Source organism: Lutra lutra, chromosome X, assembly GCF_902655055.1.
Source record: "Lutra lutra chromosome X, mLutLut1.2, whole genome shotgun sequence".
Lineage (NCBI taxonomy): Eukaryota > Metazoa > Chordata > Mammalia > Carnivora > Mustelidae > Lutra > Lutra lutra.
In genome coordinates, this window is record NC_062296.1 from 67551725 (window position 1) to 67567388 (window position 15664).

Consider the following 15664-nt stretch of genomic DNA (forward strand, 5'->3'; position numbering starts at 1 on the left):
TCTGCCTCTGCCTGCCATTCTGTCTGCCTGTGCTCGCTCACTCTCCTCTCTCTCTGACAAATAAATAAAATCTTTAAAAAAAAAAAAAAAAAGAGTTCCAGGAGAAAGTTGAGCTAAGATAATTATTATTTCTTAAGAAACCCTAAGACAAATGATATTGATCATTTATTTATTAAAAAATGTTTAGACCTCTGTTAAATTAGAATCATCAGGCTGATTCATGACCATAATACTATTAATCTCTCAAATTTTTGTTTTAGACCCTTGATTTTTACTGAAAGAAAAGGTGAAGACCTGTAGAAATAATCTTCTTTGTTTCTGTAAAAACCATCAGTTAGGGCCCTGATCATTATTTTTTTTTATTATTACATACACTATTCTGTGAAAAGAGGAATGTGAAAAATCACCTTGTATTAACTGTTGTGAAATAATGTTATATTTTCTTTTCACCAAAACGAATATTTTGGGTTTTTTACTTCGCCAAACAGGAAGAAAATAACTGAATTTAATACTTATTTTATTTATCTAGGTAAAGCATGGCTTAGGTATAATTATTTTCTTGTTCTTTTTCATAATTTAGAGCTATTGGGTTCATTTTGGTTTTTCTCATTTAACTGTGTGTCTTCCAGCGAACCATCCCAAATAAATAAGGAAGAAGAAATGACAAATGTCAATGAATATATACATACATACACAAAACAGAATTATTAAACTAGATCAGAATATCACACAGCACTCACAAAAATTTATGAATCATGCATACAAGTTATCCTAAAACAGTTTTGCAAACATTCACCAAGAAGCTCTAAATCCACAAAATGTTGAAGGGGTTGTGTTCATATTCATCAATGATAACATTCTCCCCTTCTGGTTGTTGCTGGTAATTTCCATATCACCATAACCCTAACCTAAATGTGAAAAAAAAATACTATGAAACAAACACAAAAAGCTATCAAAACGGAAGAGAAGATAAATGTTTACAGTATACTACCTTCTTGCAGCTTGGTTTTACTACTGTTTCCAGAAGATGACCCTGGTATCTTTTAGTTATTGAACTATATAGTCAGAGCACATGCCTACATCAAATACCTAGTTAAACTATAGAAAAGATTATAAGAACAGGTAATACTTCAGCTGTCTTTTCATTGCGAGGCTGTATTTTGTACTTTGTGTGTATTGTGGTACTGATCGGTATCTCTGTATTAAGACATAAAGAAAGCCCTATTTCAGACGTGACCTATCATACAGCATTTGCATGTGCTAAGTACCAGCTGCCTGAGAAGTAAATATAAACACACTGGATGAGGTTTCGCAGAAGAAAGACATTCAAAGTCACTATTCTCACAGATTCCAATATGATCTTAAACCTGACTAAAGGATGTGCAGTGATAGAATGGTAAAACGGAAATGACAGCAACTACGAAGTAGAACACAGCTGAGGCATTTTTTATCATTTGAACTGGTTCTTTGAAGTAGTATCAAGAAACATGATGTTGGGGTGTCTGGGTGGCTCAATACAAGTGTCCGACTAGTGATTTTGGTTCAGGTCATGATCTCAAGGATCACAAGATTGAGCCCCTCACCAGACTCTGTGCTCAGTGGTGAGTCTGCTTGAAGATTCTGTCCCTCTGCCCAACCCCTGTCCTGACTTGCTCTCTCAAATAAATAAATTAGTTAAAAAAAAAAAAAGGAAACATCATGTTCTTAATGCACAGCACCAAGCCAGTAATATTTTTTAAAATTTTACAAAGTGCACTGCTATTTTGCTATTTTGTGAATATTATACCCTAATGATCTCTGGGAGGTCACAATTTGTGAAGGATATCTTAGATTTCTAATCATTTGGACTATTTTTTCTCATCAGAATACATTTCAGAGTTTGATAGCTAGAGATAATCTAGCCCAAAATATTGACTTCAACAGCATCACAAAGTAATACAATCCAAACATAAAAGATGGAAAAATCAACAGGATTTTGTTTAATAGAGTAATAATATGTAGTTTCAAAAAGTAATAATATTATCTAAAGAAAAGAGATTTACCTCAATGGTTTCTTTGGTGCAAATACCACATTGAAGACCAATGTTATCATTTCAGTTTCGATATGATAAGATTTTTTCATGATATATAAAGCTACACAGGATTCTAAGCTAGACTTCATAACTTCGGATTCAAATTGAATTTCATATTCAAATTCACGTTTCACAGGCATATCTATGAAAATAAAGATTGAAATGATTTCAACTTAACTAAACACATATAGACTGAGAATCAATGATGTGTCAACACTAATCATGCACAGGTATTTAGAGGGAAGGAGAGGGTTTATGTTATTTACCTTTGTGTTCATAATACCTAGTGCGTTACTACGTATATAACAGTACTCAGTTATGCTTTTGTTAAAGGTAAATAGACAAATGAATGAATAAAAAATAAATGCAGAAGACAACTCCCACTACCTTAAATCTTTAAAATTCAGATTTATGAAGCAAGAAATAGCCAGATGGAAATTAACATTCCATATTTACCATAAAATATAAATAAAACAGCCTAGTCTTTAGTCTTTTATAAATATATTAAAAGTTTATAGACTTGTAATTTATAAAGAAAGATTTGAATTGAGTTTAAACAATATTAAAACAGCATCCCAATTAATTTGGGCACAATTTTCAAGGTCTGGTATATTTTAATAAAAGAGAGAGTTCTTCATGTTTTCGTCTAGGGTTTTAGAGACATCCTAGTTAACCATACTTTCTTAACCAGTAGGTTGCCAGAGGAAAGTTATAGCAGGGTTCTGTTGGGTACATGTGAAAGATATCTTAAATCCAGTACTGGCATGTACAAGAGAAGGACAAACATCTAACTCTCCACATACATGTAAGAGCCCAAATGCCAAATTGAAAATTTGTTGCATATGGATCATAGAAAGATGTCAGGAAACCATAACTTGACCTGGTCCACAGCTGAGGTAATTTCTAAAGTTTTTCTCTACTGTATAACAGTAAACGTGATCTTTGGATTCACAGAACTGATAGCCACCTTTCTTAAACCAATCCAAACAGAAAACAGACCACCTTTAAGAAGTAGTTAATTATAATGTATGCTGTAGAACTCTAAAAAACAGCATGGCTGTAAGAAGCCCAAGTCACATTTAATGATTATCCAGCAAACCTTATTCATGTAAAACAACTGGTTGACCCACACCTTTACAAGGTCCCTTTTTTTTTTCTTTTTCCACATGTGAAAGTATATTTCTGATCTCCTGAATTGCTGATTTTTATCCTGTTGGCAAAATCGGCAATTATTGTACCTATCAATAACCTGTCTTTGCTATAGCAAAATCAATGTGTCTATGTCTACATATAATGTGTCTATTTGTTTTGGGAATGAGATATGGAAATGTTCCATAGGAAGCCATAATCCATACAAAAAAAGAGCATTTAAGAATTTTAGAGTGGTTAATGGGAGATAAAATTTCCATTGCATTCAAATAACATAATATTTTTAAAGCAAATACTGTATGTAGTTGAGCTCTACATCTGTTTCTACTTAATTACTAAAGTCTTTATGGGAATTCTTGTGTCAGAATGAAGACAAGAAATGAGAAGCTAAATTTAGTTTCAGAAGCATTGAACCCCCTGTGGAGAATCTGTTACTATGGATGTTATAATTGTAATCATAAGAAGATCCACTGGTACAAAATAGAGACATGATTATCAGCTAAAGGACAGGAGGTGAGGCAAGTAGAAACAATATGAATATATTTTTCAAACTACACGTATCCCCCTTGCCTGTAGCTGGAATATATTGCTCTGAGCCCATAAAGGAGGGGGAAAGAAGAAAGCTGAACAAAATCACAATAAACTGACATTCAGTATTATATCTTAAAAATAATCTGTTAGAGTCTCTGCATTTTATTTGGAAAGTCATATTACCAAGTGAGAAACATGGCTTTTGTTAGGCTCTTAATTTGGAGAGAAACTATGCAGTATTTTTATGTGGATTGGGTGGTTAAGCGCTAAGTCAGTGAGGCCAGGATAAATTAATTATGTGATCGTTAGATAAAATTAATCTCTCATGACAAACATAACTCATAATTCTAAAAGAATGCCTGCACACTTCTAAAAAAGAGTATCTAAATAAATGTAGTTTCCCTTAATATACATTACAATTTCAAAGTTACAAGTCAACAGTCCTTGAGACTACCATAAGAAATTTTTCAACACTGAGGGAAAATCCTATCGTTTTTAAGCAAACCCTTAAAAAGGCATTTAAATTCATGAAACTAACAGGATAAATATATATTTGACTTCAATTGTGTTTTACCAGTATGTAAAAAGCTTTCCTTGAAATGACCAGTGATTCAAGGTTATCCAGTGTAGAAATTAAGAAAGTGCCTCCTAGGCATCATGAGAGCAGCATGGGGGAGTTTTCCAGGGTGGAAACCACCTTAATGCATTTGAGAAAGAGCTTACGTGGATGAAGCAGAGGAAGTGGCAAGAATTTGTCAAAAGATGAAGTGGGCAAAGTAGGTAAGACTATATAGGTCATGGTGAGGAATTGGGACTTTTAAGAATAACAGGAGACCACTGAATGTTTTAAATATGTCAGTAACATGCTCTTTTAATGGCAAATTGAGCAAAAGGGGATTAGAAGAGAACTTAAGGAAGTTTCTACAGTAGTTCAGGCCAGGTGGTGGTTTGCACAAGGGTGAGAGGAAGATGTAGATTAAAATCAAATAATGTCCTGCTCTGTATAAAGTGGGAGATACGTGAGCAGGCATGACTGGCAATTAGAATCACCAGCTTATCACTTCTGTCCTGTATTCATACCCTTTACATATAGACAAAATACCTAATCAAACAGGTTTCAGAGAATTTCATAATATGATATCTATATCTATCTATATCCATGTATATCCATATCCATATCTATCTATTGTGTCACCAAAGAATACTAGTGATAATCATTTGGGTATGGCAGCAGAGTCATTTATTGAACAGAAGGGGCATGTCTCCCATCCAGATAGTGTCCCTGCATAATTATCATTCAACCTAACACCTGTATCATAGTGACAATAAATCATGCATGGGAGCTACGTTGGCCAGTGGTTCGTTACTAAGGTGAATTTTCTCAGGGCAATGACTGAATTTTATTCAATGTGGAAGAATATCAGTCATTTAAAAAAAAAAAGGAGAACACCTGACTAAATATGATAATCAAAAAGTATTGAATTATAACAAATTAATTTACAAAATATACTTTGAAATTATGTATTATTATACCATATACATTTTAATCTGTAAAATACATGTCAAGGCAAACACAGCAAAAAGGTCTCAATTATAGAGAAATGACTATCAAAGAATAATGAACATTGTTATTTATGTTCTTTCCCTAAATTTCTGCAGTTCTCCCTTCACTAACAGACATGCACATTTGTTAGAATATCATAATCACATAAGGAATGAATGGAATGCTGGAGACAAATCTGATATAGATGAAGACAGCAAAGTATTCAAGGGAAACAGGGAAGGCTGGATAAACTCACTATAGCTATTTTCTTTGAACAGGTAATGAAGAATGAAGCACTCTTACTATTTTTTTTTAAATAAAGTTGCAAACCTTAAAAAATAAAAAATAAATAAATAAAGCTGCAAACTTTCTGAAGGGGCATTTCACTGACGTGTTTTTACTTCAGTTTTATAAGGTCATTTAACAGAACAGACATTTTGATTAATTTAAAATAACTGCATGTTCTTCTATGACTACAAGTACAGTAAACTACAAAATGAAAAATTAAAGGAAGAAAGTGGCCTCACATCTGGTGCTCTTTTTACACACTTTATTTGAAACAAGATACCAAAAAGAAAAGATAAAGGGATTTCTTGTAACATAAATATTTGATCTGAACTTTTAGCAATTAGATTAAATTCCAATTTCAGTCTCCATCCAATATTTAGCCACCATATTTTTGTACTTTCTTTTTCATAGAACATTCTTTTGTGTATTAATGAGAAAACCCACTGAATGACATTGAGAGGACCATGTTTCCATTATAAAACATCATTTGTCAGTGACTGAAGATGGGTATCCTAATACATCACTGTCACAAAATACCCAACTAGAGCTTTGAATGTCAATAATGGTAAGGTCTAACGCTCATGGAACACATCCTGAGAACCATACGCTTTCTAAGGATTCCATGCATTTACATGTTTAATCCTCAGAAATATCCTATGAAGTAGATACCATTATTATCTCCATATTACAGTTGAAGAAACTAAGTATATAGAGAGGTAAAGTAATTTTCTCAAGGCCCTAAAAAGATCAAGTGGAAGAACCCTAGCTTTCTGGGTTTATACTGCACAACCTAGGATATGAGGCTGGTCACGTGGCACAATTGCTGAGAAGATACCATTCGCAGCAGCCTCCGGAAACATGCAGGACATAACCAGCACAATGGTGTGGTGGCCCTCAGGGCAGAGTCCTTGGTCACGAAAACATTTCCATCTGGGTCAGAAGAAGAGGAGTCAACAGGAGAAATGGAGGAGAGACAACCAATGAGATCGTAAATAATAAGACTAGTCATGAAAAATAAGAGCAGGAAGTCCATCAACTAGGTCAAAAGGTTAATACTACTGACAGGCTGAGGGCTCCCTCAGGATACAAATCTGACCACAGGATTAGGCATACTGGTTAAGGGCGGTCTTGTCCAGGGTGGTCTCGTTAGAACTGTTAAGATAGAAGCCTTAGCAGGGTGAGTTGAGCAAAGAAAGTAAAGTGAACAAAAGCAGAGGAAAGGGTCAAATCTGGAGGCCAAGGTAGGATCATGGAAGGACCAATGACAGGTTTTTCAGGAGCTGTTTGTGATTACAGACCAAACAGGGCAGGAGAATTTACATATGACATGCAAACAACATACAGCAAGATGACGGAAAAGAGACCAATGTGACATGTAAATTAGCAAATCAGACACACAGAAAAGATAACAGATTAATCAATGAACAATGGCCTCAAGTTCTAGAACATCTGGAAAATAAAAGGAAGAGGCATGAATCTGATATGCAGTTAAACAATAAAACCACTCCCGTAGAAAAAGTCTCATAGAGATAGTCACTACACTAATCCCCAGGGAGGCACAAAGAATGTATAAACCAAAAGCTACGTAGGAAGAAATAAATACCATTATGGGGGAGATTATGTCCACACAGAATAATGTGTAATCTTATAGAAGGGACATTGCAAAATACGGTCTAAATACCCTCATATAATATTATTTCAGTGTTGCAATACCAATTGATTTACATACTGCTGGTGCATGAATCTGACATACTGGACAGATGTTCTTTGAATTCCTTGACGACGGTCTGTGTGTCTTAGTCATTTTGCTATCTCTGGGGCTAAGCAAAGTATCTGGCAGCAAAGATGCTCGCAAGATTGTTGTTGAATGAAAAGAATCAGAAGGTGATCAATCCTGGTTAACTCAATGATGTGTGTGAGGAGTCAGGGTGGAAGGAGGGCAGAGAGGTCCTGGCATTGTCATCTAATGAGGCTTGGTAAGGGTTTTTGGACTCTCGGGGAAAGATGATGAAGATAAAGGGAGACTGACGGGAAGGGAGTGTTGGGATTATGATCTCCTACTTAGCATGTTTACACAGAGGGGCATACTCAAGAAATGAAAAGGATAGGAGGGAAAAAAAATCTCAGCATCAATCTGTCTCCTCAATTATGACTTGCCATAGGGGAAAGGGGAAGCAACACACCTGATCTGTGAACATGGGTGAAGGAATGGAATGTGAGCAGATGAGCAGACCTTTTTCTTTCCTAACGTCTTGAATCCAGAATGCGCACTTTCTCCTCTTCCTTCACGTGTACATTCTTTGTTCCTGCCAAGAGTCTAAAACTGGCTAGTCTGGGGTGAACGCACTTCATTTTGGTGGAAGGTACTAATAAGCCCAAATGAGTCCATACTACCAAATCACTTTTCAGTTCGCCTTTATAATTAATAGAGGTAACCTTTTGATTCCCATCTGCCTTACTTCTAATCTGCTTCTCATTTGGTCATAAACCTAGATGAGGGAATATAAGGGTTTAATTAGTGATCGCACCTAAAAGCCCATCACAGTCCAAGCCAGAGAGTTTTTTAATTTCTACCATAATGGATTTAAGAGACTTTAATTTTCACCAAAATGGATTTAAGGGACCATAGGAAGGCAAAACTGGCAGGAACAACATGACCCTTTGAACACTATTTAACATGTTGGGTAAACTATAATTAAATTACACACATAGGGAAAGAGAGCTGGTTTGCCTTTGCATATGCTGAAAACTAAACTAGTATTCAGACTTTGTGGTCAGACGTGTCCCTAAAGAAATAGGTGAGAAGGGAATATGGGTAGGGAAAGGAATCAAGTTATTAGGTGCCTTTAAGGAGCCCAGACAAAGGAGAGGTTAATGGATTTTTCAAATATTCAGGTACCATAAAGAAAGAGAAATACATTGAGTTTGGGAGGGGACTGAACAAATCTACTTCTATATAGGACATGCTTCAGAACAGAAACATTCACAAATTAAAACGTCTTTAGCCAAAAAGTAGATAAACTTGTTGAGTTTGATAGCATTGAGCACAGAAAAGCTATTTTAGAGGGAATCACTGGAAGTCAGAAGCCTGCAAACCTTCCAAATTGTTATTTTCAATATTATTGTTATTTTTCATCATAAAAAGTAATGAAGCAGTGAATTACGAGCCATATCAAAAGGTGTATTTTCAAGAGCTATTTTCCTAACATCTCTTTCAAACCTCCCAAAATGATATTGGCAGATTCCTTTTAGACCCTGCTTATCTAGAAGGAAGTGGACTTTTTTCTGGTAATACATTCAATCAATTTCTATTATCACGATTATACTTTCTTTAGCTTGCAACCTAACAAAGGTACAAGAAAATTAATGTAGCAAGAACATATTAAAATGGTTCCTATATATGAGCTTTTTTTTAAACCTTCCTTTACAATGTGACAGAAACATCATTTTGCCTTCAACAGGATAGATTTCAAATAGAAATCAAGGTTTGAACACTCAGTTATTACAACTCACTTAAGCACAGCAGGATGACACACAAAACAGTTATTTCACTTCAGAAAGGTACTGGACACTTACTGGGGAACATTTACTATAAGTTGGCTGCTTATGAAAATACGTTCCATTTCAATAAAAAGTGCTTACATTTATTTATCACTGGAAATTGACAGCTGTATTACACATTTGAACTCTGGGGTTAATCTACACTGATATTTTTATCTGTGATCTGCATAGACTATCAGAATTCCCTTTAGTATTGTCTATTGGTTGAAGCAAAGAAAGTTGGCAGGGTTTCATTTACTTAAAAATTATAATTCCTACATTTCTCTAACGCTGCTACATGATTCACTAAAGTAAAATCTGTATTAAACTCATAATAACATTTTGGAGACAAATGGAGACGGTTTCCATCAGTCTGATTTCATTATGAACAGATATGCTTTAAAATAAAGAATAATCGAACAGAGGGGCAATAGAATTCCCCTCTCCTCACATAAGTTTATTTCATTTTTTATCAATTTAAGCAGTCTAAGATTGTTACAAAACCAAAATTCAATCAAAGAGAAAAAAGAAAGAATAAGTTAACATAATTAAAAATGAAATATCTCACTGTGCAACTTAATAATATTTCCTTAACTCACACAATTCATATCCTCAATATCGAGCTAGTCAATAAAAAGAACAAAAATTAGTGGGAACCACGTTTTTGGTAATTCCAAAGATTTTATGAAGTATATTGGATACATGTAACATAGGTATTCATTTCATAATTCCATTTCCAGTTTTTAAAATATTACCTTCCAAATCATGTAAGGAGAATGTATGGGGGAGCTTGTTCTGACATTCTTATAATTCATTTAAGAAATATTTACTATTTCCAGATCCTCTTTTGTATTTACTTTCAGAATGCTTGTTTGCAGAAACAAAACCCTAGTTTGAATGATCTATTTTGGAAGACACAGAGGGGCGTCCAGAAAAGTCATGACTGAGCCATGTGTCTAAGTTGATGAGTAGGCAGAGAAAGTGGGCTGGAGAAGAGAGAAAGGCAAGCATGCAGAGAGAGAAAAGCAGGCATGCAGAGAAAGGCAAATAAGCAAACAAAATACTCCCCAGCTTTACATATTACAGCTTCAACAAATGAAGATAAAGAGTGGGAGATTTGACGTGCTGCCCAGAAAGCGACTGAAACTCTATCCCAGAGTGGGGACACGAGTTTCATGGTAGGAGAGATTTGGGGGATATTAGTTTCCAGGCCCAGAAAAATGTTTAATGTGTAATAAGTTTTTAGTAAGTACTCTTAGATGGATTGACCATGGATAGATTTTATCAGTCCACAGTAAATAAAACACGGCAGAGACTGCTCACTGTCTTTCCCATATTTATTTTTTTCCTTTCTTCTTTTTTAGTAATAGAAACTCCCCAAATTTAATCTGGGCCTGGATAAAGAGATTACATTTCCCAGCTTCAACTGCAGTTAGACGTGTCCACGTGACTGAGTTCTGACCAACGAGATGCAAGTAGAAATGATGGGTGCATCTTCAGGTCATGGCTTTAAAGGGAACCCGCCTGCTCTCCGCTGCAGATGTGAGTCCTCAACTGACAGGTAGATGAAGACAGCACAGCGGATGGTGAGCAACAAGAGAAAAGGAACCTGCGTCCCTGGATGGTCTAAGGAACACGGGCACCACACTCCTTGGACCTACAAGTCCAGGCTTTCACGTAAAAGAGAAACGAAGGGCACCTGGGTGGCTCAGTCAGTTAAGTGTCAGCCTTTGGCTCAGGTCATGATCCCAGGCTCCTACGATTGAGTGCTTTGTTGGGCTCCCAGCTTAGCGGGGGTCTGCTCCCTCTGCTCCCCCTGCTCCCCCTGTTCGCGCTCTCACTTTCTCTCTCTCAAATAAAATCTTAAAAAGAAAAAAGAAAGAAACAAAGAAAAGAAAGAATGAGAAGCCTGTCTTGCTTATCATTTTTATTTGGTCTGGATTAAAATAGCTGGTTAAATTTCAGACATGTTTCCCCCCCTCAGGTGTGGCTGGAAGCACAAGACTGTATATATCAAATTTATTAAGTTGTAACAACCATCCAAATAAGACTGACTTGAGTTGAGGGTGGCTATCTGTATCACTTCAGAAATTTCTGGACTTGTTTAAAATGAGCATTTCTTATTTAATAAAAACAGCCAATATTATTTAAAAAAATTAACTATTTGACTCTTGTATACTCTTTCTATACTCATATATTCAGTCTCTCTCTTCAGTTATATCTCATTTATATTCTTTTATCACTGAAATAATTAAACCAGACACAAAGATAATAATACTAAGATCAAGGTAAAAAACTATAGATATGAATGAGAAAACTAGGGAAGAAACTTTGTTTCTGCAGGAATTTCATACTTAATTTTGTGGTCAATTTGTTTTTTAAATAAACACATAAACATTGATTCTCCCCCTTGATTTTAATAAAATACTGCCATAGGAAATTTCCCTTTCAATGTGAAATAGGACCATTCTACCTCAGTTCATCTGGAAGACGGTTGAAAACTAAACCTTGCACCACTGTGATTTGATTCTGCCAGGTCTTCATATTAACTTGTTGACAAGTTTTAAGACTTTAAATGCCAGAGGGATTATTATACAAAATTTATTTGGGGACTGCTTCTAATTTATGTCACTTTTTCAATTTCTTTAAATAAGGAACATTTTATTCAAGGTTGTGTTTCTGAATTTAAAGCTGCAAGACATGGTTTTAATCATATTCCTTAAATCAGAAAGAGAGAATAAAGGAAGAGATTAAAAGTGAAGGGATGTGGAAATGAGTTACTACAGCTTTTTCTCTCCACACTGATGACAGAATCATAACCTATTCTCACAAATCCATTAACAACTACAATTGTCTTCCTTTTGGAAATAATCACTATGTGAAGAGAAGAAACATCACTGAACACTTGCTGAGCTCATTTGTGGCTGAAACACATTGAGTGTGGACTTTCGTGTAACTGAAGAATCAGCAACTTGCAATTTAAGGGAATTGAGTTTTTATTTATTATCATTTTTTATATCCATGACTGTGGTTCTCTTACCATCAATATCTTCGTAAGAATCACATGAGTATTTTTTTGGAATCACTACAAAATCTGTCGCATCTAAGATAGAATTTTCTCCAAAAAAATGACCAGTCAGCGTGACTTCCACCTCCTGTTCTACCCGCTTCCTGGACTGACATTTTATGACAACTGCAGGAGAGAAATATTTCCAGTTGAGATGGAAGAAAATGAATTATGTCATGAAAAATAACCTTGTGCATACTTTGACTTACTGTGTCTGCATAACACACACTCATGCAGTATCTATATACATTGACATTTGGAAACAAATAATATTGAATAATATGCAAAAATAGCATGACAGAGATTAACCCAGAAGATATATACTAGATTACAGAAGATTATATTAGGATGTAAAATTTGATTTAGGAACTCACCTAGTCAGTCATATCAGTAATTCAACTGGTGGTCAGGAACACATGAGTTTTTCAGCTATCTGTTTTATATTCATTGTGGCAAATACCAAACTCTGATTACACAGTAATACTACAGCAAATACTTTCAAATAATTTTAAAAAATAAGTTCTGTAACATTTATTTTGTAGTAACACTTCAAAAATATTTCCTATTCTTTGTTCACATGCCCTTTAAAAATTCATATTTAAATTATCTCAGTAGAATATTTTGATTTTATTTTGTAAATTGCTTTTAAATTTACAAAGTACACTAACAGTTAAAGGTAAAATTGTAATGAATTATTTAAAATTAATGTTGATGTTAAAATGTGATTATAATATTAATTTAATATACAGCATTAAAACTTTATATATATTTTTAAAGAGTTATTTATTTATTTGAGAGAGAGAGAGAAAGCATGAGTGGGGGGAGGGTCAGAGGGAGAGACTCTTCAAGAATATGCCCTGCTGAGCGGGGAGCCCCATGCAAGGCTGGAGCCCACTGCAGGGCTTGATCTTAGGATCATGTCCTGAGCTGAAACCAAAAATTGGATGCTCAATTGACTGAGCCACCCAGGCGCCCCTGAATCTTTATGTATTTTTACATATATATTAAATTTCAATGTTTTCTTATATTAAGTACAGAAGAAGTTGTCAGTGATCTTGTGAGAAACCAAAATATCATTTCTATATACAACTACTAATTATACAAACGAGTTATCAATGAATTCCTTTGGCACTAGCTCTATAATATCATGAGCCAAGTACACTAGAGCCCACATGAATAAATATAATTTTTCTCAAAAATACATTAGATTCTTGGGGCACCTGGATGGCTCAGTCAGTTAAGCATCTGACTTTTGATTTTTGGCTCAGGCCATGATCTCACGGTCATGAGATGGAGCCCCATGTCAGGCTTCATGCTCAGCAGGGAGTCTGCTTGAGACTCTCTCTTTCCTTCTTCCTCTGCCCCTCCTCCCCTCCAAAAAAATAAATAAATCTTTAAAAAAGCATGTATATATATATATGCATATATATATATATATATATACATACACACATATATATGTTAGATGTTATATTTTTATCAATTCAAATGCACATAAAATATAAAGTTAATGGGGGATAAAAGGGACTCAATATAAAAAAGCTGTTAAAATGTATTATACTATACTGTGGTGACATCAATAATAATATATTCATCTAAACTGCACAACTAGATAATGTCCTCAGATTTATGTTTTTTCTAATTATGCACCACACTTATAAATATATAACATAAATTTATTTTTAATTCTAAAACTTACAGGTTGAACATTTTGAACTCTGAATAAGTAGTGAAATACAAGATGTAAATTAAGAGGGTTGAAATGATTGAGGAAAATGTACAGGCCTCTCTGGTTTTAATTAGCTTCAGTCTTAAAGCATTAAATTGGAAATTAGTGTGATCAAAGTTACAATTAGTATCATGTCACTAGTCTTGTCCTCTAAGTCCTTCGGAAATTAGTGCCCTGGTAATGCATGGATTACTCAATTACAATGGATTCACATTCCATTGTCTTCATACTGTGAGAGTAGTAGAGTCCTTTTCCAATTATCTGCCCCAACGGATAGGAGCAGATAGGAATACACACAGAACAACAAGTACCCTGGGTTTAAGAATAACCTGAGTGACAGACACAGAAAAACAGAAGAGAAACCGTAAGCATCAAAGGTGATGCAGTCGAGCAGGGAAAGCAATAGGTTCTCTCTGATGTGTTCATAAGAATGAAGGATGGACTGTACAGAAAGAAAGCAATATGTATTTATATAATTGTACTCATTTTTTTTCTCAAGGGCATTTGTAGGCAAAAATAATTACTAGGATAGGCTTTAGACTTCTGCTAAAATGATTTAATAACTAGTACACAATCTGTTTCAGAACACTGATGTTATTACTGGGTTGTGCTAAAGCAACACAGGCTATTTACAGAACTCACACTTAATTTAAAAATTGAATAATTACCAAGAGAAGTGATTTGATAGAAAATGGCTTTTTGTTTCTGCAGCATGTTTAACTTTCTTTGAGGAAAATGCTGCAAGAAATTTACGTTTTATGTTTTCATGGGCTTTGTTTCGGACTGAAAAAAAATCTGCTTTAAATCTTTAATCTGGGAAAAACAAAACTGTGTCTGCATGAGCAATGTTGCTGTTACTATTTCAACAGAGTAACGTCTAGGGTTTATTATATCACTTTGATCAGATGACTGTATTATAAATTTTGAACGGTTCAGCTCTATGGAAAGTATACAAACAATTATCTTCCAGAAGGAAATAAAAGAATCATTTTGGCATGTTTGTGAGGCATTCAGAAGATAATTTAGTATATTTGAAACATTTATGTGTTGATAATTTTTTAACTTAAGAGCAAAAATACTTCAAGTAAGACAAATGACATTGACTGTCAAAGGTACAGCTAGATATGTGGATTTTCAAATCAAACGACATAAAGCAATATGTAACCTTGGCCTTCAGTGTATCTGGGGAAATGCTGTTATCCATGAGTCAAACTTACTATTTTCTCTCCTTTTGAGGTGTGGTGACACAATATATGCCAGTATAGGACTAACTCTGCTTCACTACCAAAGACTGGTACTGGAAGGAGAAGAAAAAATTCGAAATTTCAAGACTTCTTTCAGGTCATCTGTATTGCTTAGGAGAGGGGCTCCAAAGTGATACCTCTTTGTGGGGCTGAGCAATTCAGCATTCCTTAGTTATGAAGAGCTATGCGTAAGGCCTGGTAAGAGGTAGCTTTATGGATAGCCAAGAGGAATTGTATTTCTCAGGCTTACTCTGGGAAGAAAATGGGAAAATCAAGGAAGGCAGAAGAAGTGAGAAGAGTACTGAGGAAAGAGAACACATAGAAACTTGAGAGAAGTATGGAGTCGGGGAAAGAAAAAGAGGGGTCGCTGAGAAAAAGAAAGGCATTTTAAGAGTAGGGATTTTACGTTTTGTGCATGGTAGTGACTTGAACCTCTGTGAAAACTTTAGTACATTCTGACTGGTTTCTGAAGGACATCATACAAGTTTAGTGTCTGGGACA

General features: G+C 34.9%; 1 protein-coding gene across 1 annotated transcript in view; it reads right to left on the minus strand.

Moving 5' to 3' along the window:
* Positions 1-15664, minus strand: part of CFAP47 (cilia and flagella associated protein 47) — a 544336-nt gene that overhangs the window by 48087 nt on the left and 480585 nt on the right. The window contains exons 63-64 of the mRNA XM_047716464.1: positions 12164-12316; positions 2043-2214 (exon numbers count right to left, since the gene is read on the minus strand). Coding sequence (XP_047572420.1) covers positions 2043-2214; positions 12164-12316 — 325 coding nt within the window. The remainder of the gene's footprint in view (positions 1-2042; positions 2215-12163; positions 12317-15664) is intronic.